Source organism: Salmo salar, chromosome 20 (assembly GCF_965601325.2).
Source record: "Salmo salar chromosome 20, fSalSal1, whole genome shotgun sequence".
Taxonomy (NCBI): Eukaryota; Metazoa; Chordata; class Actinopteri; order Salmoniformes; family Salmonidae; genus Salmo; species Salmo salar.
The window spans coordinates 6,758,758-6,784,873 of record NC_138310.1 but is presented as its reverse complement, the minus strand read 5'-3'; the positions used below and the strand labels follow the sequence as shown (position 1 = coordinate 6,784,873).

At 42.4% G+C, this 26,116-nt stretch overlaps 1 protein-coding gene across 4 annotated transcripts in view; it reads right to left on the bottom strand.

Moving 5' to 3' along the window:
• The window catches only part of LOC106580172 (serine-rich coiled-coil domain-containing protein 1), a 110,006-nt gene that overhangs the window by 36,975 nt on the left and 46,915 nt on the right, over positions 1–26,116 (bottom strand). The window contains exons 10-11 of one of the 4 annotated variants that reach the window (XM_082966181.1): positions 5,240–5,275; positions 2,532–3,176 (exon numbers count right to left, since the gene is read on the bottom strand). The exons of 2 other annotated variants lie outside the window; for them this stretch is intronic. In XM_082966181.1, coding sequence (XP_082822307.1) covers positions 5,273–5,275 — 3 coding nt within the window. In that variant the 3' untranslated portion in view covers positions 2,532–3,176; positions 5,240–5,272. Of the gene's footprint in view, positions 1–2,531; positions 3,177–5,239; positions 5,276–26,116 lie in introns of those variants that run through there. One more of the 4 variants, XM_082966180.1, reaches the window with a different exon arrangement.

The following is a 26,116-nucleotide window of genomic DNA, read 5'->3' as shown; positions in this document are numbered from 1 at the left end:
GTATTTGGCCTCAGGCCTGGAGAGAATCTAAAGTAATTCCACTAGCCAAGAGTGGTAACGCAGCCTTTACTGGTTCTAACAGCAGACCTATCAGCTTGCTACCAACTCTTAGAAAACTTTTGGAAAATATTGTGTTTGACCAAATACAATGCTATTTCTCTGTAAACAAATTAACAATATACTTTCAGCACGCTTATAGAGAAGGGCACTCAACATGTACTGCACTGACACAAATGACTGATGATTGGTTGAAATAAACTGATAAGAAGATTGTGGGAGATGTTCTGTTAGACCTCAGTGCAGCCTTTGATATTATTGACCATAACCTGTTGTTGAAAAAAATGTATGTGTTATGGCTTTTCAACCTCTGCCATATCGTGGATTCAGAGATATCTATCAGGACTCAAAGGGTTTTCTTTAATGGAAGCTTCTCTAATGTCAAGGACGTAAAGTGTGGTGTCCCGCAGGGCAGCTCTCTAGGCCATCTACTCTTTTCTATTTTTACCAATGACCTGCCACTGGCATTAAACAAAGCAAGTGTGTCCATGTATGCTGATGATTCAATCGTATATGCATCAGCAACCACATCTAATGAAGTCACTGAAACCCTTAACAAAGAGTTGCAGTCTGTTTTGGAATGGGTGGCCAGTAATAAACTGGTCCTGAACATCTCTAAAACAAAGAGCATTGTATTTGGTTCAAATCATTCCATAAGTTGTAGACCTCAGCTGAATCTGGTAATGAACGGTGTGGCTTTTGAACAAGTTGAGGAGACTAAATTATTTGCCGTTACCTTAGACTGTAAACTGACATGGTCAAAACATAGATTCAATGGTTGTAAAGATGGGGAGAGGTCTGGCTGTAATAAAAAGATCACTCCAAAAAGCAAGTCCTGCATGCTCTAGTTTTGTCTTATCTTGATTACTGTCCAGTCGTGTGGTGCAAGGAAAGACCTAGTTAAGCTGCAGCTGGCCCAGAATGGCACGTCTTGCTCTTCATTGTAATCAGTGTTGATATAAATACTATGCATGCCAGTCTCTCTTGGCTAAGAGTTGAGAGACTGTTTCCTATAAAAAGAAGTGATGCAGTCAATGTGTTGTAAATCCCAAACTGTTTGCATACTTACACACAGCTCTGACACACACTTACCCCACCAGACATGCCACCAGGAGTCTTTTCACAGTCCCCAAATCCAGAACAAATTCAAGAAAAAAAGTATTATACGGAGCCATTATTGCATGGAACTCCGTTCCATCTCATTCTGCTTAAGTGGACAGCAAACCTGGTTTCAAAAAACAGATAAAGCAACACCTCACGGCACAACGCCTCTACCCCATGTGACCTAGATAGTTTGAGTGTATGTATTGATATGTAGGATACGTGTGCCTTTAAAAATGTTTCATGTCGTTCTGTCCTTGAGCTGTTCTTGTCTATTAATGTTCTGTATTACGTTAATGTTTAATGTTTTGTGTGGACCCCAGAAAGAGTAGCTTTCACCTGGTTAGTCTATGTCATGGAAAGAGACATTTTTTGGGGACATTCAGCTTATATTCCCCATGTAATGTTAATGGGGAGCTAACATGGCTGACATAGAATTTGGTAGTGTCATGTAAGAGCATAAAAATAAACATGGCTCTGATTAACACCATCTTGGCTATCACATTGTTTGGAGACTGGTTAGGCGTGAATGTGACAATGTACTATGAAGCTGGGGGATAAGAACCATGACGGTAATGTCACGACTTCCGCCGAAGTCGGCTCCTCTCCTTGTTCGGGCGGCGTTCGGCGTCACCGGCTTTCTAGCCATCGCCGCTCCATTTTTCATTTATCCATTTGTTTTGTCTTGTTCCCTGCACACCTGGTTTTCATTCCCCAATCACACTGCATGTATTTATTCCTCTGTTCCCCCTCATGTTTTGTGTGAAATTGTTTTGTGCTACGTGTCAGTTTTGACTCGCCAGACTGGTGTTCGTATATTCCGTGTTTTGTCACGAGGTATGTTTATTTGTTTGAACATAATTATCGTGACTGTTTGCACTTTTGCAAATTGGCTGGAGGTTTTGACGCAGTGGCGTCCGTCTGTTGGTTTCTCCTGCCTAAATAAAGTGCGAGCCTGTTCACAACCCTCTGCTCTCCTGCACCTGACTCCTCTACCAGTACGCACACCATTGACAGGTAACCATGATAGTATAACACAAATACAATGGCTGCTGATCTATCAGCGACCATTTCAACCAATTTCAATGAAAAAAAAGTCACGTCTTTCTGTTGAACTCAATCTCAGTTCTCTACAACCTGTTCCCCTTCAAGTGGTCTTTAAACCTTTCAAGTAAGTTCACACCGTTTCTTGCACTTCAATAAAATTTGGTAAGTATTCAGACACCTTGACTTTTTCCACATATTGTTAGGTTACAGCCTTTTTCAAAAATGTATTAAATAGTTTGTTTTTCCTCATCAATCTACACACAATACTCCATAATGACAAAGCAAAAACAGGTTTTTGGACATTTTTTATAATTTATTTAAAAAAATATGAAAAAATGAAATATTATGCAGAAAAAGTCAAGGGGTCTGAATACTTTCCAAAGGCACTGTATATGTAATCCTTATTCAAGGGTTCTCTTGAATGTTAACAGCGTTGCATAACTCCTATAGTGGTTGAATGGCCTAACTTAACAGTAAAAGCCTCTGATCAGCAATCAATTAAAGGTAAACCTGACTAGACTGGGGGAGGAATGGAGTGATGGGACTCGACTTCATGCATGATATAATCAACCATTACATTTTATATTTTAAAATCAAGTTAGTTACAATTCTCTCCTTATTTTCACTACAAACCTGTTATTTACACAAAAACAAAGCCACAAAATAAAACGCTATCCACTGTTTAAAGTCAAACGGTTACCATAACGGTCAGATAACCTCAGTTAAATCCGTGCCGCAGTCTTTAATCGTGCATTTCTGCCTGAACATTTGCCATTCTGATGAGGATTTTGTTCAGCTAATTAGCGTAATTAGCTGGGTCACAATTAGCCTGACCCTCGGTGGAATTGTGATCCCTCCTTGCAGCACCTGACCTTGACGACAATCCACCAGAGAACTGCAACTGATCCACACGTTCCCGCACCGCAGAGTTCTCTCTTGGCACAGCTCTCCCACCCCCTTCCTCTCTGGCCCTGTTTACAATGGCCACATCAATTAGTTACTTGTTTACCAAAGAGCACAGCGCAAACTGTCAAACGGAGCCACATGCACGCACACTCACACTGACACAGAGAGACACACACACATACAGGAAAGAGGCTCACTGTTTGTTTGTAAGGATGCTTTACCCTTGCTTTTTAGTCCATGACGCCAGCCAGAGCATTTTCATAGCGCTTAAGTTTGTTCTTTTTATTTTTACCTTTATTTAACTAGGCAAGTCAGTTAAGAACAAATTCTTATTTTCAATAACGGCCTAGGAACAGTGGGTTAACTGCCTTGTTCAGGGGCAGAACGACAGATTTTTACCTTGTCAGCTCAGCTCGGGGATTCGATCTGGCAACCTTTCGGTTACTAGTCCAAAGCTCTAACCACTAGGCTACCTGCCGCCCCAGTGATGCCTTTCTATAACACAACAAAGCCCCTGCCTCTGTCCGAGTTGGGCATTACTGATTCTCCGAGCTGGGCATTGTGCTGCTGGCTGGACATGCACAGAAGGGCCACCTCCACTGGATCAATGGAAGGTGAATCTTGGCAACCTTTACCGAGAGGTCTGCCCAGCCTGCACGCCGGACTCCGGGGCCCCTTTCAGCATTAATGAAACAGATGTCCCTTCATTAATAAGTCCAGGTCTGTAGCCGTAATGAATGAATTAATGAATGAATTAATGAAAGAATGGAGAAAACGAGAGAGAAAGAGACGAGAGCGTGAGAGAGTGCAAACAGATGCTTTACATGCACTAAATGAGCCACTCCCTCTTTCACACATGTAATTACTGTGCACTACAGTTAGCAAAGGGAAGATGCTGAATGTTTTTCTACATATTCCACTGACTTTCAAGACACTTGGTAGGAATGCACTTAACTTGTGTTTGCATCATTAAACCTGTGTGTGTGTGTGTTATGAATGAACAAAGGGGTCTGACTTTAATGTAAGTACAGCGTCATGCGATATAGTGTCTTTATGGAAGTGTTATGAATGACTGAAGTTGTCTCACTTCAAACTAAGTATTACAGGACACGACAGGACACTAATCTAAACCCTTAAGTGTCAATATTATTAACATTCTGCTGATTTATAAAGGACAGCCACAAAGTCCTAATTATGACTAAACCATTCCCATTTCCACAATTTCTGTTAAAATTTGATTTTAAACGCAATCCTAAATAAATGAAGGAAAAGTTTGATGCATTAGTCCATCAGACCTTTCGCGCACTTGGGCGGAAGTGTCTGGGAACAAGATTAGGTATAATGTGACTAACGGACTTCACTTTAGAGCGTGTTCCATCCTTCAGCAGAACATGTCACCCTTTATAAAGCACATGTTTATATCATATTCGACATAAGTTGGTTATGCCACATTGACATTGGTGATTATGTCACACGGATATGCCACATTTATGAACCATTTATAAAGTATGACAAACGGCTATAGATGCTTTGTAACACATTTATGTAGTGCTTATGAAGGCTTTATAAGCTAAATGTCATTTAAAGCAGGACCCATTATACAATATAATCACCAAACCCCTTGCTTTCTACCAAGAGCAGAGACTTCGCCACTGAACAACTGTACGCACAAGAGCAGTGACTGATACAAAGACAATGTATAGGTACACTATACTACTTTCATATTCAAGCTATTACTCGCTATTACCGTTACCGTGTGAAAATCCAAATGGGCAGAAATTGGCCATAGGATGACCAATGACCTGGTGGAAACGAGAGAGAATGCTCACCGACAGACAGTAATCAAAAAGAAAGACAGGCCACCTACAAGGATGGTGGTTTAACGTGATTTGCCACCAATCAAGACGGGGAGCATGCAAATCAAAGAGATGTTTTTTTCGGAACACCGGCCGTTATTTCCTAGATTTGGATTTTGATTTATTTTGGATGACATTATTATGATGTTTCCTGTGTTTGGTGTTTAGAGGGAGGGTTTGTAGGGCAGGAGTGCCAACCTGTCTTGATTAGAGACAGAATGGCACAGACAGGCAGGCTGGGTGGATGCAGCACAGAGAGAGGGACCCCTTACCTGCACAGTGCCTCCTCGGTCACGTGATGCTGGTTACTGAGAAGCCAAGGTGGTGGACGGGAAAACAAAAGAACAAAACAACATGGAGAGATGAGATGAGCATGGCAGAGACAAACACATGAATACACACAACATGCAGCCTAGCCCTCACTCTCTCACACACACACACACACACACACACACACACACACACACACACACACACACACAGTACCGGTCAAAAGTTTCAGAACACCTACTCATTCAAGAGATTTTCTTTATTTTTACTATTTTCTACATTGTAGAATAATAGTAAAGACATCAAAACTATGAAATAACACACATGGAATCATGTAGTAAGCAAAAAACTGTTAAACATATCCAAATATATTTTATATTGGAGATTCTTCGAATAGCCACCCTTTCCATTGATGACAGCTTTGCACACCTGGAATGCTTTTCCAACAGCCTTGAAGGAGTTCCCACATATGCTGAGCACTTGTTGGCTGCTTTTCCTTCACTCTGCATCTAACTCATCCCAAACCATCTCAATTTGGTTGCGGTCGGGCGATTATGGAGGACAGGTCATCTGATCCAGGAATCCATCACTCTCCTTGGTCAAATAGCCCTTACACAACCTGGAGGTGTGTTGGGTCATTGTCCAGTTGAAAAACAAATTATAGTCCTACTAAGCCCAAACCAGATGGAATGGCATATCGCTGCAGAATGCTGTGGTAGCCATGCTGGTTAAGTGTGCCTTGAATTCTAAATAAATCACAGATAGTGTCACCAGCAAAGCCCCCAGAAACCATAACATCTCCTCCTCCATGCTTTACGGTGGGAAATACACATGCGGCAATCATCCGTTCACCCACACTGCATCTCACAAAGACATGGCTGATGGAACCAAAAATCTCCAATTTGGACTCACAACCAAAGGACAAATTTCCACCGGTCTAATGTCCATTGCTCGTGTTTCTTGGCCCAAGAAAGTCTCTTCTTATTATTGGTGTCCTTTAGTAGTGGTTTCTTTGCAGCAATTCGACCATGAAGGCCTGATTCACACAGTCTCCTCTGAACAATTGATGTCGAAATGTGTCTTACTTGACCTCTGAAGCATTTATTTGGGCTGCAATTTCTGAGGCTGGTAACTCGAAATGAACTTATCCTCTGCAGCAGAGGTAACTCTGGGTCTTCCATTCCTGTGGCGGTCCTCATGAGAGCCAATATTTTCCGTATTGACTGACCTTCATGTCTAAGTAATGATGGACTGTCGTTTCGCTTTGCTTATTTGGGGCTGTTCTTGCCATAATATGGACTTGGTCTTTTACCAAATAGGGCTATCTTCTGTATACCCCCCTACCTTGTCACAAAACAACTGATTGGCTTAAACGCATTAAGGAAATAAATTCCACAAATTAACTGTTAAGGCACACCTGTTAATTGAAATGCATTCCAGGCGACTACCTCATGAAGCTGGTTGAGAGAATGCCAAAAGTGTGCAAATCTGAACATTTAAGAGACAACTATCACAGCTCTTCACATAAGAATGAAATGAGGTCGTGGATAGTTTAAACATCAGTTCCAGTATATATGAGCAGTAATCTTGAAATAGTCACAAATAAAACCACCCACCATAAAGTCCCTAATTCAGGCAACATACTTTTTGGGAGAGAGTTGTAAATGAAAAAATACCGGACACTTGGAATTATGTTTTTGATGTTTGTTGGGCGGTAACATGGAGAGGACATAAAAGGATGTTGTGGTCCTGGTCCCACAGATGTGGAGAAGGAAAGTGAATCATGGTGGGAATTAGCATTCTAATGAAACAGCATGCAACCCACGGTAGTTAAGTCGGAGAACAAGGCATCGGAGGAGAAGAATTTGATCAAGGGAAAGAATAGGAGGGAGTAAAAGAAGAGCAAGCAATGGGGGGAATCATAAAAGGGGACAAGGACATGAAGAAAGGAGGAAGAACGTGGAGTAGAAGGGGAATAAATAAAGAGGGGGATAGGGATGTAGGCCTGAGAACAGAGAGGGGATGCAGAATGGGTTATAAATGAATGATGGTGAGAGATAGAAAATAAACGGAAAAGTACTGTATAGTCAGAAAGAGAGGGGACATGCATTGCTAGATGTTGCCATAGACTTCCTGCCATTGAGCTAACGACTATCCATTTGAACGCGCATCTCGGCAGAGACGCGCTGCTAAATGAATATCGAGGAAACACTGGTGGTGGTGTTCTGGGAAAGGATAAAACAAATCCCAGGTGCCAAAAAACAGGGCAGGTGAGTAAGGACAGCGTAGCTAACAAATTGTCAGCCAGCATAACGTGTAAGGTAACTTATTTGAAAAGTCATTACTTTATTACATTGAGTAGCAAGCTACCGCGAGGACGCGCTCTATCGAATCTGCGGCTTGAGCATGCTTTTGGTGCACAGTCGATAGCACGCTGGATTTCGGGCAAGAAGATTGAGGGTTCGAAACCTGCTCCCTGATTGTTGAATTTGAAGTCGTGCACAATTATCAGTTTATTATTTGGTTTATATTGCCCATTCATTGTCAGTTAGAGATAGTAGTGCATTGGGACCCAAAAGCATAATCAATGCTCTAACTCCCCCTTGGTCATTAGGGCAAATCTGGTCTGCGATAGGACGGGGGTTTTCACACCTAGCTCGGCAATTAGACTATTCTTTAGTAAAGGTTGACTAGTCTATTGTTCAGCTATTAGCCTACCTCCCCAACAAATGGATGTCTTTTTGTCGAGAGCAAAACTTTATTTTCAATCAAAAATAGTTGCAATTGAAAGCAAAATCGAGGCTTCAAAGTAAAAAAAAATTAATTGCAATCAAATATTTTGTAATAGAGCGCAAAACTTTATGCATTTTATTCCACAAAAATATTTTGATAACAACACTTTTTATTTGAAAACAAAACTCCAATTTCATTTCGTTATCAACCACCCTCCATTTTGGCCATTTGAGTGTCAGTTTGGCTACAACCAATACTGTTCAGCCTTTCTTTCCGACACAAAGGAAGTCATAGCGGACACCTACGAAGAAGGAATGTGTGATGGTGGCATCCCAGGTAAGAAGCGCTGGGCTTTCTTCCGTTCAACTTTTACATAGCTAGTAGTTAGCTCCTACGATTCAGTGTCGGTTCATAACAATATATTACATACATACATACCGTAGAATGATGAATCATGCAATTATTATTCTCTAGCTAACCAAACGCATTTAGCTACGAACGCCTGTTCTCGCCATTTTCAGTTGACTTGAACTTTCTTTTATGGCAACTCATAAGCAGGCCATGTCCTATTTGTTTCGTAGTCGATATATAATCATATTTCATGACAGTGTAACGGTTAGCTTTTTTTACAGAAGGATGAAAGAACACAATGTGTCTGTCAGGGAATGCTATTCTGATATGTCAGACGAAGAGTTAGACCAGAAAGTCAGGGCCATTAAGGCAAGGATGCCCCGTGTGGGCTTTAGAATGGTCAAAGGAAGTCTCAGAGCAATGGGCCATCGTGTACAATGGCAAAGAGTTAGGGAGTCTTTGCAGCGTGTAGATGGAGCAGGTATCATTGCCAGAATGATCCAGCTTCGTTGCATTGCTCGGCAAAAATACTATGTTCCTGCTCCCGTCCACATTGATACAAATCATACATTTTTAAGGTAGTAAGATGTATAATGTCTCCATCAAATCTAAGAACTTATTTTAACTTTTTTTATTCTTACTTATTCTTAAACATGTATGAAATTGGAGTTGTTCATCAACTGGTAATACATAAATAATGAAGCAGGTTAATAGGTTAAACATTTCACTTTTAATTCCAATGCTTTTTTTTCAAGATGCAACAGGTAAGTATATTATTTTGTATACATATTGCATATTTCCCGTCACCTAATGAACAACCACAATACCAGTCTGGTGTTAAGCTTTCTGAGCTGTATTGACGTATCCTGAAAATGACATCTGCTGCTTTAGATTGAACGGTCATATCTCAGTTATTGTTTTCATATCTACAAAAAAAGAAGCAATTTTCTTTACTTTCAGAGTGTGAGCTGATCAAGTGGTCTAAAATGTAGATATTGCCAGATGTTCACTGTCCGAGGAACAGGCCGTGGAAGCTTTATTGCTGGCAAAATTGTCCATAACCAGAGGTAATTAAAAACTGTTCTGTACTCTTTTTCTCTCTTCCGGTCTTGTTGTACATGGAACCTGTCTCACATGCACAGTTTGGAGGAAGAAGGATACCTTGACCTGTCGAATTCTATCCACTTCTGTGTAGGATATGTGTTCCTACCTCGTCTGCGGGCAGATCTGCAGCATTTCAGAGTTGTAATAATCACCCTTTAAGTACAGAGGCGAACCTGACACCTCACCAGCTGTGGCATATCGGAATGCTCCAAACACCTGTGCACATTTTTGTTTTTGCCTAAGCCCTACACAGCTGATTCAAATGATCAAGTCAACATCAAGCTTCAAGTGTTATTCATGTCTAAAAATGACATCTTCTATTGTTTGTCCTCATGTGTCTGTTTTTCAGCATAAAGTACTGTGTAGCCACTTAGTGTGGACACCAGGTGAGAACACACACACACCCTCTCCCCCTTCTCCCTAAATCCTCTAGGTTATATCAGCTGTGTTGGTGAACCCCTCCCGCATCTGAACTGGCTGACACAGAGGGCACAGCATGATCATAGGTCAATTGGTTGGGTCAACAGGAAGTATTATTAAAGAGATGCTTTACATTGAAATACAGATGGAGATGTAGTAGTCCCAGAGTTAATGATCCAAGGTCAGTTTTGCATTTCACCTCCTGATGATTATGATGACTGACCGTGTTAGAATAAAAAAAACAAGGCTTAATCATGCTCTCTTTCTATCCATCTGTTTCTCGTCTGCAGGTATGTTCTGATGTGAGAGAGGAAGCCAGTCCCATCATCGCCACCTCACCCGCTCTTAAGATAACCTTCGGGCCAACTGGGGGCCCAAGGCTGCTTAGGAGACACCGCTAGAGACACTGTAATTGTGTGGAACTGAGAGAATATTAGGGTAGCACTGTAATTCATATGCTGTCTGCCTCTGTTCTTACCTCTCTGTCTTCTATACCTCTCTCCCCACCTCGTCTTTCTTCCTCATTTTATAATGCACACTATATGTGCATTGAAGTACAATTTGAACTTGTAATTATAATATATTTCAATTATCATAATTATAACGCCCATATTATGTATTTATAACACCTGGATAATGAACTTCTTTCAATAAAGCGTTTCACATTCTCCACTGATTGAAATTAAGTATCTCATTGAAATACTATCCTGTGACCTGAGATTAATGCAGATGAAGGGAGTTAGATATGCATAGTTTTTTTCTGTATATGTTCATTACAAATCAGCCTTTACTTAAATTATGTTTCTAGTCAATTGTAACTTTTTCCCCACGCTTTGAGCCTCGCGGCTTAAACAATGACGCGGCTAATATATGGATTTTTCCCGCTTTCAATTTTTTTGGGGCGGCATGAAGCTTTCATTAGACCAATGAAATTGCCGAACGGGTTAAGGTCAAACAACTTTTTTGTTTACTGTTTAGATTAAATCGAGCGCTCTCAAACTTCCCATGATTCTGATTACGGTAGTCATTTTGTCACCCTCATCATGGCAAAGACACAGAGAAATGCATATGATGCAGCTTTCAAGTTGAAGGCGATTGATCTGGCTGTTGGAAAAGGAAATAGAGCTGCTGCACGGGAGCTTGGTCTTAATGAGTCGATGATAAGACGTTGGAAACAGCAGCGTGAGGAATTGACTCAGTGCAAAAAGACAACTAAAGCTTACTGCTCATTTTTTATTTTTTGTTACAAGCCGTGTTTCGTTAAAGCCTATTTATTTTTGTTACAAGCCATGTTTCGTTAAAGCCTGTGTAAAGTTAATTTGTTTCAATGTACCGGTAGGCACCTGCGGCTTATAGACATGTGCGGCTTATTTATGTTCAAAATAATACTTTTTTTTAAATTCAGTGGGTGCGGCTTATATTCAGGTGCGCTTAATAGTCCGGAAATTACGGTAGTTACAATGTGTAATCATTGATGTCCCAGGAGCAGGAGTGGTAAACACTGTTGAAGTGTATAATTGTAATACATACATGCAGACACTGCATCATTCAAAGAATGGAGTTTGATACACCTGGTATTGGATATGACTGAAAAAGAATGTCTCACAGAGATTCATACCTGAACCGCACCTTCATATGCCAAGGAAGAGTACATGAGTGAATATATTCAATGTACAGGCTACAATGTGGGGGATCTCTTGCGTGGTAATAACTACAGTACATGTATATAGGACTTGCATCCTTCGCACAATAAAGTTATTATATTCTACTCAATCCATAGGCTTCATTAATGCCACTCAGACTTGAAGTTGATACAACAACTATGATACCTGAGGTTCATAGATTGGTATTAATATTAGTTCAGAACCTAACGTTTTAGGGTCCATACACAGATCGGCTACATACTGTAGCTAGCTACACATCCATAGGAATACAGTCATTTTTATCCTCCGCTACACAATAAGCAAGTAAATAGTTAGCTAGCTATGTTACTTCAGCTGCATTGCACGCCAGGCAAGCTTACACAATTGTACATTCAATTTTCAGTAAATGCTTTAGCTAGCTAGATTCTTTACATCCACTGTTTCCCAAGACGACAGCCTGGTTTGCTGCTTTTCTCAGGAGTCCCTAAAACATTAAACAACACAAATTACAATGTCATACTCAAGTCATTACACCAGCTAACTAGCTGGCTAATGTTAGTTAGTCAGCTAACTTGCTAAATAGCTATTTTCGTAAATTAACTTTATGACAAATATGCACAATCGTTAATCTCTACATTAACTAACATATTCCTCTCAATTGTACATTTTTTGCCTGACTCGTTATGTTATAATTACTTACATTTTCTTCCCGTAATGTTTTGTCAGCCATCTTTTCTGAAGAAAGTCACCAGGGACAGGTGGCTCGCGTCAAATTTGTCATTGGGACCCCTCGATATGATTGGTCATATAAAAACCTTGGGACCCAAATGCGTAATGAGCACTCTAACTCCTCTTGTGGTGGTCTGGAGCAATGAAGCCGTGACGCTGGGTACCTCTAAGTCTCGTGGCATAAGCTCGCAACTTTTAAAGGAGGAACCACTGTAGATAGAGTGGAGTAGACGAAGTATCAAGGGAATTTAGACAACTCTGTAAAAATGGTAATCTAGCGCAGCAGTATAAGGCACTGCATCGCAGTGCTAGAGGCGTCACTACAGACCCGGGTTTGATCCCGGGCTGTACCACAACCGGCCGTGATCGGGAGTCCCATAAGGTCGTTTGAGTCCCATAGTGGACTAGGGCAGGGTTTGGCCGTGGGGGCTTTACTTTGCTCATCGTGCTCTAGCAACTCCTTGTGGCAGGCCGGGCGCCTGCAGGCTGACCTCAGTTGTCAGTTGTTGAACAGTGTTTCTTCCGACACATTGGTGAGGCTGGCTTCCGGGTTAAGCAGGCGGGTGTTAAGAAGCGCTGTTTGATGGGTCATGTTTCAGAGCATGACTTGACCTTCTCCTCCCGAGCCCATTGGAGAGTTGCAGCGATGAGACAAGATCGAAATTGGCGAGAAAAAGGGGGTAAAATACAACAAAAAAAACAAAACAAAAAAAACAATGTAATGTGGCTGGTGTGAGAGAGACTATGAATCATTTCGCTCCCTCTCTTCCCCACTGGCATCCAGCGGTATGACAGTAATTATATTAACCTGCTTCCCCAGTCAATTAATATTTACACTGAACCATTTGAAGTGAGTCGTCAGGGGCAGATGGAAGAAGTTCAGTGCCATGAGCCAAGAGGCATAACATCCTACTTTACTCATAAGAACAGTAACAGTCCAGTTCCGGAAAAACACGCCAACACGCCAGGGCTGTGGCAGGGGGAGAGTGTGACATGGGTGAAGTACTATGGCTACACAAACCTCTCAACATCTACAGTCCACAGCCCATCCAAGACACATTGCCCTGCCTGTTGTGTTATACAGTGAGGGGAAAAAGTATATGATCCCTTGCTGATTTTGTACGTTTGCCCACTGACAAAGAAATGATCAGTCTATAATTTTAATGGTAGGTTTAATTGAACAGTGAGAGACAGAATAACAACAAAAAAATCCAGAAAAAACACATGTCAAAAGTGTTATAAATGTTATAAAATAAGTATTTGACCCCCTCTCAATCAGAAAGATTTCTGGCTCCCAGGTGTCTTTTATACAGGTAACGAGCTGAGATTAGGAGCACACTCTTAAAGGGAGAGCTCCTAACCGCAGCTTGCTACCTGTAAAAAAGACACCTGTCCACAGAAGCAATCAATCAATCAGATTCCAAACTCTCCACCATGGCCAAGACCAAAGAGCTCTCCAAGGATGTCAGGGACAAGATTGTAGACCTACACAAGGCTGGAATGGGCTACAAGACCATCGCCAAGCAGCTTGGTGAGAAGGTGACAACAGTTGGTGCGATTATTCGCAAATGGAAGAAACACAAAAGAACTGTCAATATCCCTCGGCCTGGGGCTCCATGCAAGATCTCACTTCGTGGAGTTGCAATGATCATGAGAACGGTGAGGAATCAGCCCAAAACTACACGGGAGGATCTTGTCAATGATCTCAAGGCAGCTGGGACCATAGTCACCAAGAAAACAATTGGTAACACGCTACGCCGTGAAGGACTGAAATCCTGCAGCGCCCGCAAGGTCCCCCGGCTCAAGAAAGCACATATACATGCCCGTCTGAAGTTTGCCAATGAACATCTGAATGATTCAGAGGACAACTGGGTGAAAGTGTTGTGGTCAGATGAGACCAAAATGGAGCTCTTTGGCATCAACTCAACTCGCCGTGTTTGGAGGAGGAATGCTGCCTATGACCCCAAGAACACCATCCCCACCGTCAAACATGGAGGTGGAAACATTATGCTTTGAGGGTGTTTTTCTGCCAAGGGGACAGGACAACTTCACCGCATCAAAGGGACGATGGATGGGGCCATGTACCGTCAAATCTTGGGTGAGAACCTCCTTCCCTCAGCCAGGGCATTGAAAATGGGTTGTGGATGTGTATTCCAGCATGACAATGACCCAAAACACACAGCCAAGGCAACAAAGGAGTGGCTCAAAAAGAAGCACATTAAGGTCAAGGAGTGGCCTAGCCAGTCTCCAGACCTTAATCCCATAGAAAATCTGTGGAGGGAGCTGAAGGTTCGAGTTGCCAAACGTCAGCCTCAAAACCATAATGACTTGGAGAAGATCTGCAAAGAGTGGTGGGACAAAATCCCTCCTGAGATGTGTGCAAACCTGGTGGCCAACAACAAGACATGTCTGACCTCTGATTGCCAACACGGGTTTTGCCACCAAGTACTAAGTCATGTTTTGCAAAGGGATAAAATACTTATTTCCCTCATTAAAATGCAAATCAATTAATAACATTTTTGACATGCATTTTTCTGGATTTTTTTGTTGTTATTCTGTCTCTCACTGTTCAAATAAACCTACCATTAAAATTATAGACTGATCATTTCTTTGTCAGTGGGCAAACGTACAAAATCAGCAGGGGATCAAATACTTTTTCCCCCCTCACTGTATGTAGCACCTATAGTGTAGCTGATTGATACAGTACATGTAAGAAAAATGACAAATTAGCTCAGTTGTGGGAGTATTCTTGAATATTAACTATTTTCTCCCAGCAACAAGGTGATAAGACTCCAGGTTCGTCTATAAAAGGGTTAGTGCGGGTTGTCCTCAGTCCACTCTTTTACTAAAAGCCTGCCTGGTTCCAGCATCTAACTGGCCTTCCTGTGTATGGTTTATGTGGGCTGCTTGCCTGTTTTGTCCTCCTCCTCCGCCTGTAGCGAGTGTCATTGTTGACATAATTATTTATTAAGTTGTTCATTATGCCTAGCTGTTGCTGTCTGTCGGGCCATCTGTCCCCAGCGAGGTGCTGCCTCCTCGTTCTGTTCCCCCTGGCCGCAGGGGAGAAGGGGACTGCTAGAGTACGATTCACCTTCTCCCACCCCCAACTGCGCACCATGCACCATGCACCGGGTACAGGGGCAGCGGCCCAGCGGGCACTGGGCCTTCTGTCAGCACTTTAGACCACTGTCGTTACCTTGACAAACTTATCACGGACACCAAGTTCAGCATGCTCACTGGTGCAAAGTCATAACCAATAGATAGAGAGCCGCAAAAATGATACTTATTGGGTTGCAAAGGCCTACGATCTGCCTGAGAGGGAGTGACTGACCAAATATGTCCATGTCATCTGGACATAACATTAGGGTTGTTTGTTGAGTTTGTCATTAGATCCCCACTAGCTGTTACTTTAGCAGTGAAAACTAATTTATGCCCTTGCTTTTCTTGCAGTTACACTCAAACTTTTCTTTTCTTTCTAGCACCAACTTTACTGATAGCTACTTTGAGTAAAAATGTACTTACTATGACTGTATTAAATGGTTCTCTCACCAAGCTACCTTAAAGGGATAGTGCGAGACTATGGCAATTAAGCAGTTTTCTACTTACCCAGTCAGATGAATTCACTGATAAAAAATGGACATAACCAAGGAGTGTGATGGAGTTTTGCATCAGATGACCTGGCCTCCACAATCACCCGACCTCAAAACCCAATTGAGATGGTTTGGGATGAGTTGGACTGCAGAGGGAAGGAAAAGCAGCCAACAAGTGCTCAGCATATGTGGGAACTCCTTCAAGACTGTTGGAAAAGCATTCCAGGTGAAGCTGGCTGAGAGAATGCCAAGAACGTGCAAAGCGGTCATCAAGGTGAGACGACCACGTATCACAGTAAGAACATTTTTACTTTTCCCCAAACAATACCCCATTATGACAATCCAAAAACAGGTTTAGACATTTTTGCAAAAAATAAATATAAAAAAAATATTACATTTACAAAAGTATTCAGACAGTTTACTCGGTAATTTTTTGAAGCACCTTTGTTTGGCAGCGATTACAGCCTTGAGTCTTCTTGGGTATGTCACTACAAGCTTGGCAAATCTGTAGTTTCTCCCATTCTTCCCTGCAGATCCTCTCAAGCTCTGTCAGGTTGGATGGGCAGCATCGCTACACAGTTATTTTCAGGTCTCTCCAGAGATGTTTGATCAAGGTCAAGTCTGTGCTCTGGCTGGGCCACTCAAGGACATTCAAAGACTTGTCCCGAAGCACCTCCTGCGTTGTCTTGTCTGTGTGCTTAGGGTCGTTGTCCTGTTGGAAGCTGAACCTTTGCCCCAGTCTGAGATCCGGAGCACTCTGGAGCAGGTTTTTATCAAGGATCTGTCTGTACTTTGCTTCGTTCATCTTTCCCTCGATGCCGACTAGTCGCCCAGTTCCTGCCGCTGAAATAAAAAACACAGCATGATGCTGCCATCACCACCATGCTTCACCGTAGGGATGGTGCAAGGTTTCCACCAGATGTGACGCTTGGCATTCAGAGCAAAGAGTTAAATCTTGGTTTCAACAGACTAGATAATCATTGTTTCTCATGGTCTGCGAGTCTTCAGGTGCCTTTTGGCAAACTCCAAGCGGGCTGTCATGTGCCTTTTACCGAGGAGTGGCTTCCGTCTGGCCACTCTACCATAAAGGCCTGATTGGTGGAGTGCTGCAGAGATGTTTGTCCTTCAGGGAGGTTTTCCCATATCCACAATTCCTCCGACCTCATGGCTTGGTTTTCGCTCTGACATGCACTGTCAACTGTGGGACCTTATATAGACAGGTGTGTGCCTTTCCAAATCAGGTTCAATCAATTACATTTATCACAAGTGGACTCCAATCAAGTTGTAGAAACATCTAGGATGATCAATGGAAACAGGATGCACCTGAGCTCAATTTCAAGTCTCATAGTAAAGGGTGTGAATACTTATGTCAGAAAACCTGTTTTTGCTTTGTCATTATGTGGAATTGTGTGTAGATTGATGAGGAAAACAAATGTATTTTAGAATAAGGCTGTAACGTGGAAAAAGTGAAGGGGTCTGAATACTTTCTTAATGCACAGTATTTGGATCAGGATATGGATTACTCAAGGAGCTTAAATAAATTCACTTTAGATTGTTTCTGGAGTTATTGGAAAATCCTTCATTGTGTGTCTTTGTGAGACTGTTTCTGCATTCCGCTCAGCTGTTGAATGAGGACATGCTTTTGGATTGGGATTGTGTTTTTCTCTATCTATTCAATAAATAAGCTGAACAAATAGTCTCTCCCTCACTCTTCCCTCCATCTACCTATAATTTACCTCTCAAAGTATTCTTTGCATCGCCTTAAGAAAGTATTCACACCCTTTGACTTTTTCCAAATTTTGTTCTATTACAAAGTGGGATTGAAATGTATTTGATTGTCATGTTTTGTCAATGATCTACACAAAATACTCTAATGTCAAAAGTGGAAGAACAATTCTAACAACCTTGTTAAATTAATGGGAAATAAAACATATGGAACAAGTCAAACTGTCACGTCCTGACCAGTAAAGGGGTTATTTGTTATTATAGTTTGGTCAGGACGTGGCAGGGGGTATTTGTTTTATATGGTTTTGAGTATGTGTTTATGTATTCCGGGGTTTTGGTCATTGTTCTATATTGCATCTTTCTAAGTCTGTTCTAGGGTGTTTAATTCTATGTTTAGGTATTTGGGATTGGGGACTTCAATTGGAGGCAGCTGTGTATCGTTGCCTCTGATTGAAGGTCCTATAATTAGGAGTATGTTTGTTTTGGGGATTGTGGGAGGTTGTTCTTAGCACTGCTGGATTTAGCATGCAAGACTGTTAGTTAGTTCGTTTCTTGTTTATTTAAGTGTTCACTAATAAAAGTTAAGATGAGTACTCGACCCGCTGCGCCTTGGTCCATTTACTACGACGAACGCGACACAAACGTTTGGACACACCTACTCATTTAAGGAATTTTTTTTATTTTTAAGATTTTCTCCATTCTAAAATAATAGTGAAGACATAAACTATGAAATAACACATATGGAATCATGTAGTAACCAAAAAAAAGTGTTAAAATCAAAATATATTTTAGATTCTTCAAAGTAGCCACCTTTGCCTTGATGACCGCTTTGCACACTCTTGGCATTCTCTCAGCAAGCTTCACCTGGAATGCTTTTCCAACAGTCTTGAAGGAGTTCCTACATATGCTGAACACTTGTTGGCTGCTTTACCCTCACTCAATGATGGTCCCACTAAGCACAAACCAGATGGGATGGCATATCGCTGCAGAATGTTTTGGTAGCCATGCTGGTTAACTGTGCCTTGAATTCTAAATAAATCACTGACAGTGAAGCACCCCCACACCTCCTCCTCCATGCTTCACAGTGGGAACCAGATCATCCGTTCACCTACTCTGCATCTCACAAAGACACAGCGGGTGGAACCAAAAATGTTGATGTCCACCGGTCTAATGTCCATTTCTCGTGTTTCTTGGCCCAATCAAGTCTCTTCCTCGTTGGTGTCCTAGTAGTGGTTTCTTTGCAGCAATTCAACCATGAAGGTCTGATTCACAGTCTCCTCTGAACAGCTGATGTTGAGATGTCTGTTACTTGAAGCATTTATTTCGGCTGCAATTTCTGAGGCTGGTAACTCTAATGAACTTATCCTCTGCAGCAGAGGTAACTCCCGGGTCTTCCTTTCCTGTGGCGGTCCTCATGAAAGCCAGTTTCATCATAGCGCTTGACGGTTTTTGTGACTGCACTCAAAGTTCTTGACATTTTCCGGATTAACTGACTTTCATGTCTTAAAGTAATGATGGACTGTCATTTCTCTTTGCTTATTTGGGGCTGTTCTTGCCATAATATGGACTTGGTCTTTTACCAAATAAAGGCTCTCTCTGTATACCAACCCTACCTTGTCACAACACAACTGATTGGCTCAAACGCATTAACAAGAAAAGAAATTGCACAAATTAACTTAAGGCACACCTGTTCATTTAAATTTATTCCAGGTGACTACCTCATGAAGCTGGTTGAGAGAATGCCAAGAATGTGCAAAGCTGTCATCAAGGCAAAAAGGTGGATACTTTGTAGAATCTCAACTATATAATGTATTTTAATTTGATGTATAATGTATTTTAACACTTTTTGGTTACTACATTATTCCATGTGTTATTTAATAGTTGTGATGTCTTCACTATTATTCTATAAATGTAGAAAATAGTAAAAATAAAGAAAAACCCAGAAATGAGTAGGTGTGTCAACTTTTGACTGGTACTGTATATGTTGAGTAGATAAGTATTCAATCCTGAGTCAATACATGCTAGAATCACCTTTGGCCACGATTACAGCAGTGATTCTTTCTGGGTAAGTCTCTAAGTGCTTTGCACATCTGGATTGTACAATATTAGGCTATTATTCTTGAAAAAATTATTCAAGCTCTGGCAAGTTGATCATTGCTAGACAGACATTTAAGACTTGACAGATTTTCATGCTGATTTAAGTAAAAAAAAAATGCAACTCCAGTGTATTTGGCCTTGATTTTTAGGTTATTGTATCGCTGAAAGGTGAATGTCTCCCAGTGTCTGTTGGAATGCAGAATGAAGTTTTCCTCTTGAATTGCCTGTGTTTAGCTCTATTCCATACATTTTTGTTTAAAAAAACTCCCTAGTCCTTGATGATGACAAGCATACTCATAACATGATTGAGCCACCACCACGCTTTAAAATATGAAGAGTGGTACTGAGTGATGTGTTGTGTTTGCCCCAAATATATCGCTTTGTATTCAGGACAAAAAGTGAATTTCTGGCCTCCCGAGTGGCGCAACGGTCTGTCATTGCATTGCACTGCTAGAGGCGTCACTACAGACAAGGGTTCGATCCCGGGCTGTATCACAACCGGCCGTGATCGGGAGTCCCATAGGGAGGCGCACAATTGGCCCAGCGTTGTCCGGGTTAGCGGAGGGTTTGGTCGGGGGAGCTTTACTTGGCTCATCGCGCTCTAGCGGGCCGGGCGGCTGTAGGCTGACCTCGGTCATCAGTTGAACACCGTTTCCTTTGACACATTGGTGCAGCTGGCTTGCGGGTTAAGCGGGCGGATGTTATTAAGCCCGGTTTGACATGGCCATGTTATGGAGGACGCAGTGATGAGACAAAATCGAAATTGGGGAGAAAAAGGGGGTAACATTTTTGGGGGGCGGTATTACTTTAGTGCCTTATTGCAAACAGGATGCATGTTTTGGAATGTTTTTTTTAATTCTGTACATGCTTCCTTTTTTTCACTCTGTCATTCAGGTTAGTATTGTGGAGTAACTACAATGTTGGGTGCCTGTATCTTTGTAGTGTCTGTAGGATGCTACAGGATGTGGCTACCAGAAGCAGAGCAGAGATGCTAGGAGAGCCTAGGCCGTCCTCCTTTGGGATGACATCTCATTATGCTGAATGGGGAACACACGAGTCATTCAGGTTGTCCCACGCCAGCCTGGCCAGGAGCCAGCGCACTTATCTCAATCTAATCCTGCACAATGATGCAGCACAGAGCACCTCTTAATTATGGGCAGAGGCACTCTTCTCTCACAACACAGACAAAAGCGCATGCACACGTGCGCACAAACGCTAATGCACGACACACACAACAACCAGAAACGAACAAACAGATACATCAAAAAACATGCATCTTATTCATCACAAGCGTACAGCATACAGATACAGGACCCTTTGAGCGGAAAATCTGTCAGACAGTGCGAGAGCTGCTGGTACAGCATCTCAAACAGCAAAATGCATAGGCAACGGAAGGCAGGTTTCATCAACACGTCACACACCAATTTGCAATGAGCTGGAGGCAGTATGTATTTTGAAAACATACAGTTTACTTAATTGTTTGAAACCTGAATGTTTTACTACATATTATGGAGGCATGTCTTTACCTTTCTTCAAAGTAGCCTAGCAAAAATCAGACCCATATCCGGAGGGTATTAGCCAAAGGCACAATCCTAGTCATATAAGCAGCCCATGCTACTTGTTGCCTATTAGATCTCCCCCTCTTTCTACATTTCTAGAATATTTTCCTCTGTCACATGTGCTTTAGACAACTGTTTTTTCCCCACTAATTGCATTATGGAACAAACATTTGCACGTAGCCTACTGCCTTGTGTGCATTTCTGCACTTATAAGAAATAATAGTTTATCCACATTTTAAGATAATTATTCTGATCTGTTGCATCAGACTCATTGCTTTTTAATGTTTTTTTTTTATTTAGCCTAGGCCTACTGGTTGTATAAATTTGGGATCTATCGTTCCACAACTGCTGTTTAAAAAAATGAATTACCGTAATCTAAATGTTATTTGTCATTCTGAGCACCGTGGATGGACACCTTAAAAACTGTCGGGGCTAGGGGGCAGTATTTTCACGGCCGGATGAAAAACGTACCCAATTTGAACAGGTTACTACTCTGGCCCAGAAACTAGAATATGCATATTATTAGTAGATTTGGATAGAAAACACTCTGACGTTTCTAAAACTGTTTGAATGGTGTCTGTAAGTATAACAGAACTCATATGTTTGAGGCGTCTACGATGAACAGAGACCGAATGAGAAGGCTGGGAAGTTGGTCACCCAGGGAAGGACATCACTTCATTGGTGCACGTTCACGAGGGAGGAACCTCTGTTCCAAAACATTTTTCAAGACACAGGAACCGTCCGGTTGAAATATTACTGAATCTTCACGTTCTAAAGGCCCTAAAGATTGATGCTATACAACGTTTGACATGTTTGAACGAACGTAAATAGATTTTCTTTTACTTTTCGTCGTCACATTTTCCGCGCGCTTCCTAAATTCGGAGTAGCTGAACTGAACGCGCGAACAACAAGGAGTTTTGGACATAAATTATTAACTTTATCGAACAAAACAACATTTGTTGTGGACCTGGGATTCCTGGAAGTGCCTTCTGATGAAGATTATTAAAGGTAAGTAAATATTTCTAATGCTATTTATGCATTTAGATGACTCCAAAATGGTGGCTATCTGTATTGCGTAGTGTATTTTTCTGAGCACAGTACTGAGATTATTGCAACGTGTGCTTTCCCAGTAAAGTTATTTTGAAATCTGTCAATGCGGTTGCATTCAGGAGATGTTAATCTATAATTCTTTGAATAATAGTTTAAAATTTGATCAACGTTTATGACAAGTATTTTTGTAAATTGTAGTGATGATTCACCGGCAGTTTTGGGGGAAATACATTTTCTGAACGTCACGCCCCGATGTAAAATGCTGTTTTTAGATATAAATATGAACTTGACAGAACAAAAAATGCATGCATTGTCTAACATAATGTCCTAGGAGTGTCATCTGATGAAGATTGTCAAAGGTTAGTGCATCATTTTAGCTGGTTTTCTGCTTTTGGTGACGCCTGTCCTTGCATTGAAAATGGCTGTGTGTATTTTTTTGTCTATGTACTGTCCTAACAATCTAACTTTATGCTTTTGCCGTAAAGCCTTTTTGAAATCGGACAACGTGGTTGGATTAAGGAGATGTTTATCTTTGAAATGGTGTAAAATTGATTGTTTGAGAAATTGAAATGATTAGATTTTTGCTATCTTGTCAAGCAATCCCGTTACCGGGATGAGAACGGGAAGGGGGTCCCCTAGAGGTTCATCAGTTTACTCACCCAATGCATATGGGTCCGGTAAATTTCTCAAATTGTTCAGCGCCACATTTTCCTGCGCCACATTTTCATAACAAAATCCTGGTGTACACATACTACAACCTAGAGACATCAATACAAAAAGCAATGTTTTCAGATACAACAATTCACCAACCTCAGAAGTGGTTGTATTCCAAAATTCGGGGGTATTTCAGAGGTTGTTTGTATCGCCGTACTTGCCTGTGTATGGTTGCAAGTCCGAACCAGGCAAAAAGATGTACCTTCGAGGGAAACCAATGAGGATCAAGGAATTATATCCACACACACGGTCCTAGTAATCACCCCAGACAGGTACCCCAACCAACCACAAACAATGAAAAGCATCCAGATTACGCACCCGGAGGCCACCTGGTCTGTGGATCTCAAAGAGCATGTGCTTGCGTCTCAGATGGTATATGTGCCCATAGTGTTCTAACGCCCTGGACCAGAGCTATAATCTGTCACAAGCTCTGTTCCAGGGCGTAGCTATTAGCTAGCTAGCTCTGGTCCGCACAAGCTCTGGTGCGCACAAGCTCTGGTGCGCACAAGCTCTGGTGCGCACAAGCTCTGGTGCGCACAAGCTCTGGTGCGCACAAGCTCTGGTGCGCACAAGCTCTGGTCCGCACAAGCTCTGGTCCGCAATAATTAGCTCTGATCCAGGGCGTAGCTAGAAGTTAGTGCAGACCAGAGCTAGCTAGCTACACCCTGGAGCAGAGTTAGTGAGGACCAGAGCTAGATAGCTACTAGCTACACCCTGGACCAGAGCTAGATAGCTACTAGCTACACCCTGGACTAGAGCTAGTGTGGACCAGAGCTAGATAGCTGCTAGCTACACCCTGGACCAGAGCTAGTGTGGACCAGAGCTAGATAGCTGCTAGCTATGCCATGGACCAGAGCTAGTGACAGATTAAAGCTCTGGTCCAGGGTGTTGGAGCACTGCATGTGCACATACCAACAGGAGCTTTCATCCATCCCTGCCTGCGACTGCCCTATGGGTAGACTCTACAAGGCAGCCCACTGTCTGTTCACTCCTCTCACAACTCCACCTGGTATACGCACGCACGCGCTGTTTGTGGATGCAAGGAGACTGTTTAGTAACAAACCCCGATAACAGAACTCAAAGCGAAACAATAACAGAACCTGGGTAAACCAATCATGGAAGACAAGGGCCACAATATGAACCATAGGGAAAGGGAGCGATTCATAATACCGTTCATAATGCAACCGGTGCACTAGCAGAGATGTATGTGGCTGGGTTAGAGCATAGTGCACCTAGATCAGACTGGAGAGGTCAGCTACTGCATAAGGCAATGACCTCTGTGGCTCAGCTGACAGGACAAGGAGTGGGGGGACAAAGGCTGACAGATCAGGGTCAAGGGTGAAAAGCAGGGTTCCGGAGGTGCAGTGACTGGGGGTCTAGTAGTGCCCTAACTGGCAGAGACGCCAGGGCCTAGCTGGCATGCCATGCTTCAGGTGCAAAAGACATTCTCTACAGTACGGTATAGTATAATGCAGGGAGCATTCTCCAGTAGTCCACAAAGCAGGAAACACAACACACACAAGTCCAGATCAAACACCACTCACTTAGCGGCCTGCGTGACAACATGACCGTGCTCCCGCAAGCTCTGCCCTGCAAACAAAACACACCAATATCTTGGGATCAATGTCAGCAAACCTGGAATAGGGGGGGAACCAGGGGTGGATAACATGGCAGCTTAACAGCCGCATAGTGCACAAGATACCAATGTTAAAAAATATTTTAAAAACAGTGCATCCTTCTGGTAGATATTATTGATGTAGGGCCAGGAGTTAGTCCTGCTGATGTAGGACCAGGAGTCAGTCCTGAGCACAATGGCCTCCTGGTCGGTTGACAAGGACAGGAAGAAAGTTCTGGCTTCCTTCACATAACCTTCATCTGATCCAGTATGTATGAGTACCAAAGTCCTGACTGCAGGCCTGTACGTCTCCCTCTAGGTTCCACCTGCCATACTTAGCGCCCTACTGTGTTTACAAGGTCCTGGCTGCGTCTGGACGTTGGAGGAGGGGGCTGCTGCAGTACCACAGCAAGCAGAGAGAGGGACGCCTCTGCCAGTAAAAGTTGATGGTCACAGTAAAATCACCGTAAAAACACTATTTCCCTTTTCAGGGCCCTAATAACGCTGCCTCCGTCCAGACCGCACATGAACATGCAGATCGGGCAGACGCCACAGGAGCCCGCCCCACACATTACATCAGGCTTAATGGTGTGTATGATCCTCGTCCCCTCCCCACTCAGTGTCAGGAGCCCTAAAGGAATTACGGTTAAGCGCCGTGGTTTGGACACAGGCGAGAACTCACTTAAATCACCTTAGCATACACTCATATGGGCCTTGGAAGAAGTAGGACAGACCCAGAACCATAAAGCTGAGCTGGGATATAGAGATGGAGGGACAGCAGAAAGAAGAGGAGGGAGAACGGGGGAGGATTTTTTAATTTTTTTTAAAGGGAAATTACAAAAAGAGGGGAAAGGAGAGGGAGGTATAAAGAGATATACAGATGGGGGGAAAGCTGAAGGAGGAGGAAGTAGGAAGACATTTAAAAAGAGGGGAGTGTAAGTAGGGCAGAAAGATTACTTTCTGCAGTGCTTTACCATTAGTCAGGAGAGGTAGAAGTTCATCGAGAATTGGGGACGAGACAGAGACCTAAATCTCAAAACTTTGCGTCCCTCAAGCAAACTTCAAGGCCTAACAATACCGACCATATTGATAAATTCTACTAAAAGTCCTCTCACTGTCAACTGCGTTTATTTTCAGCAAACTTAACGGGTAAGTATTTGAATGAACATAACAAGATTCAACAACAGACATAAACTGAACAAGTTCCACAGACATGTGACTAACAGAAATGGAAAAATGTGTCCCTGAACAAAGGGGCGTCAAAATCAAAAGTAACAAACAGTATTTGGTTTAGCCATCAGCTGCATTAAGCATCAGCAGTGCATCTCCTCCTCATGAACTACACCAGATTTGCCAGTTCTTGTTGTGAGATGTTACCCCACTCTTCCACCAAGGCACCTGCAAGTTCCCAGACATTTCTGGGGGGAATGGTCCTACCCCTCACCCTCCGATCCAACAGGTCCCAGACATGCTCAATGGGATTGAGATCCGGGCTCCTCGCTGGCCATGGCAGAACACTGACATTCCTGTCTTGCAGGAAGTCACACAG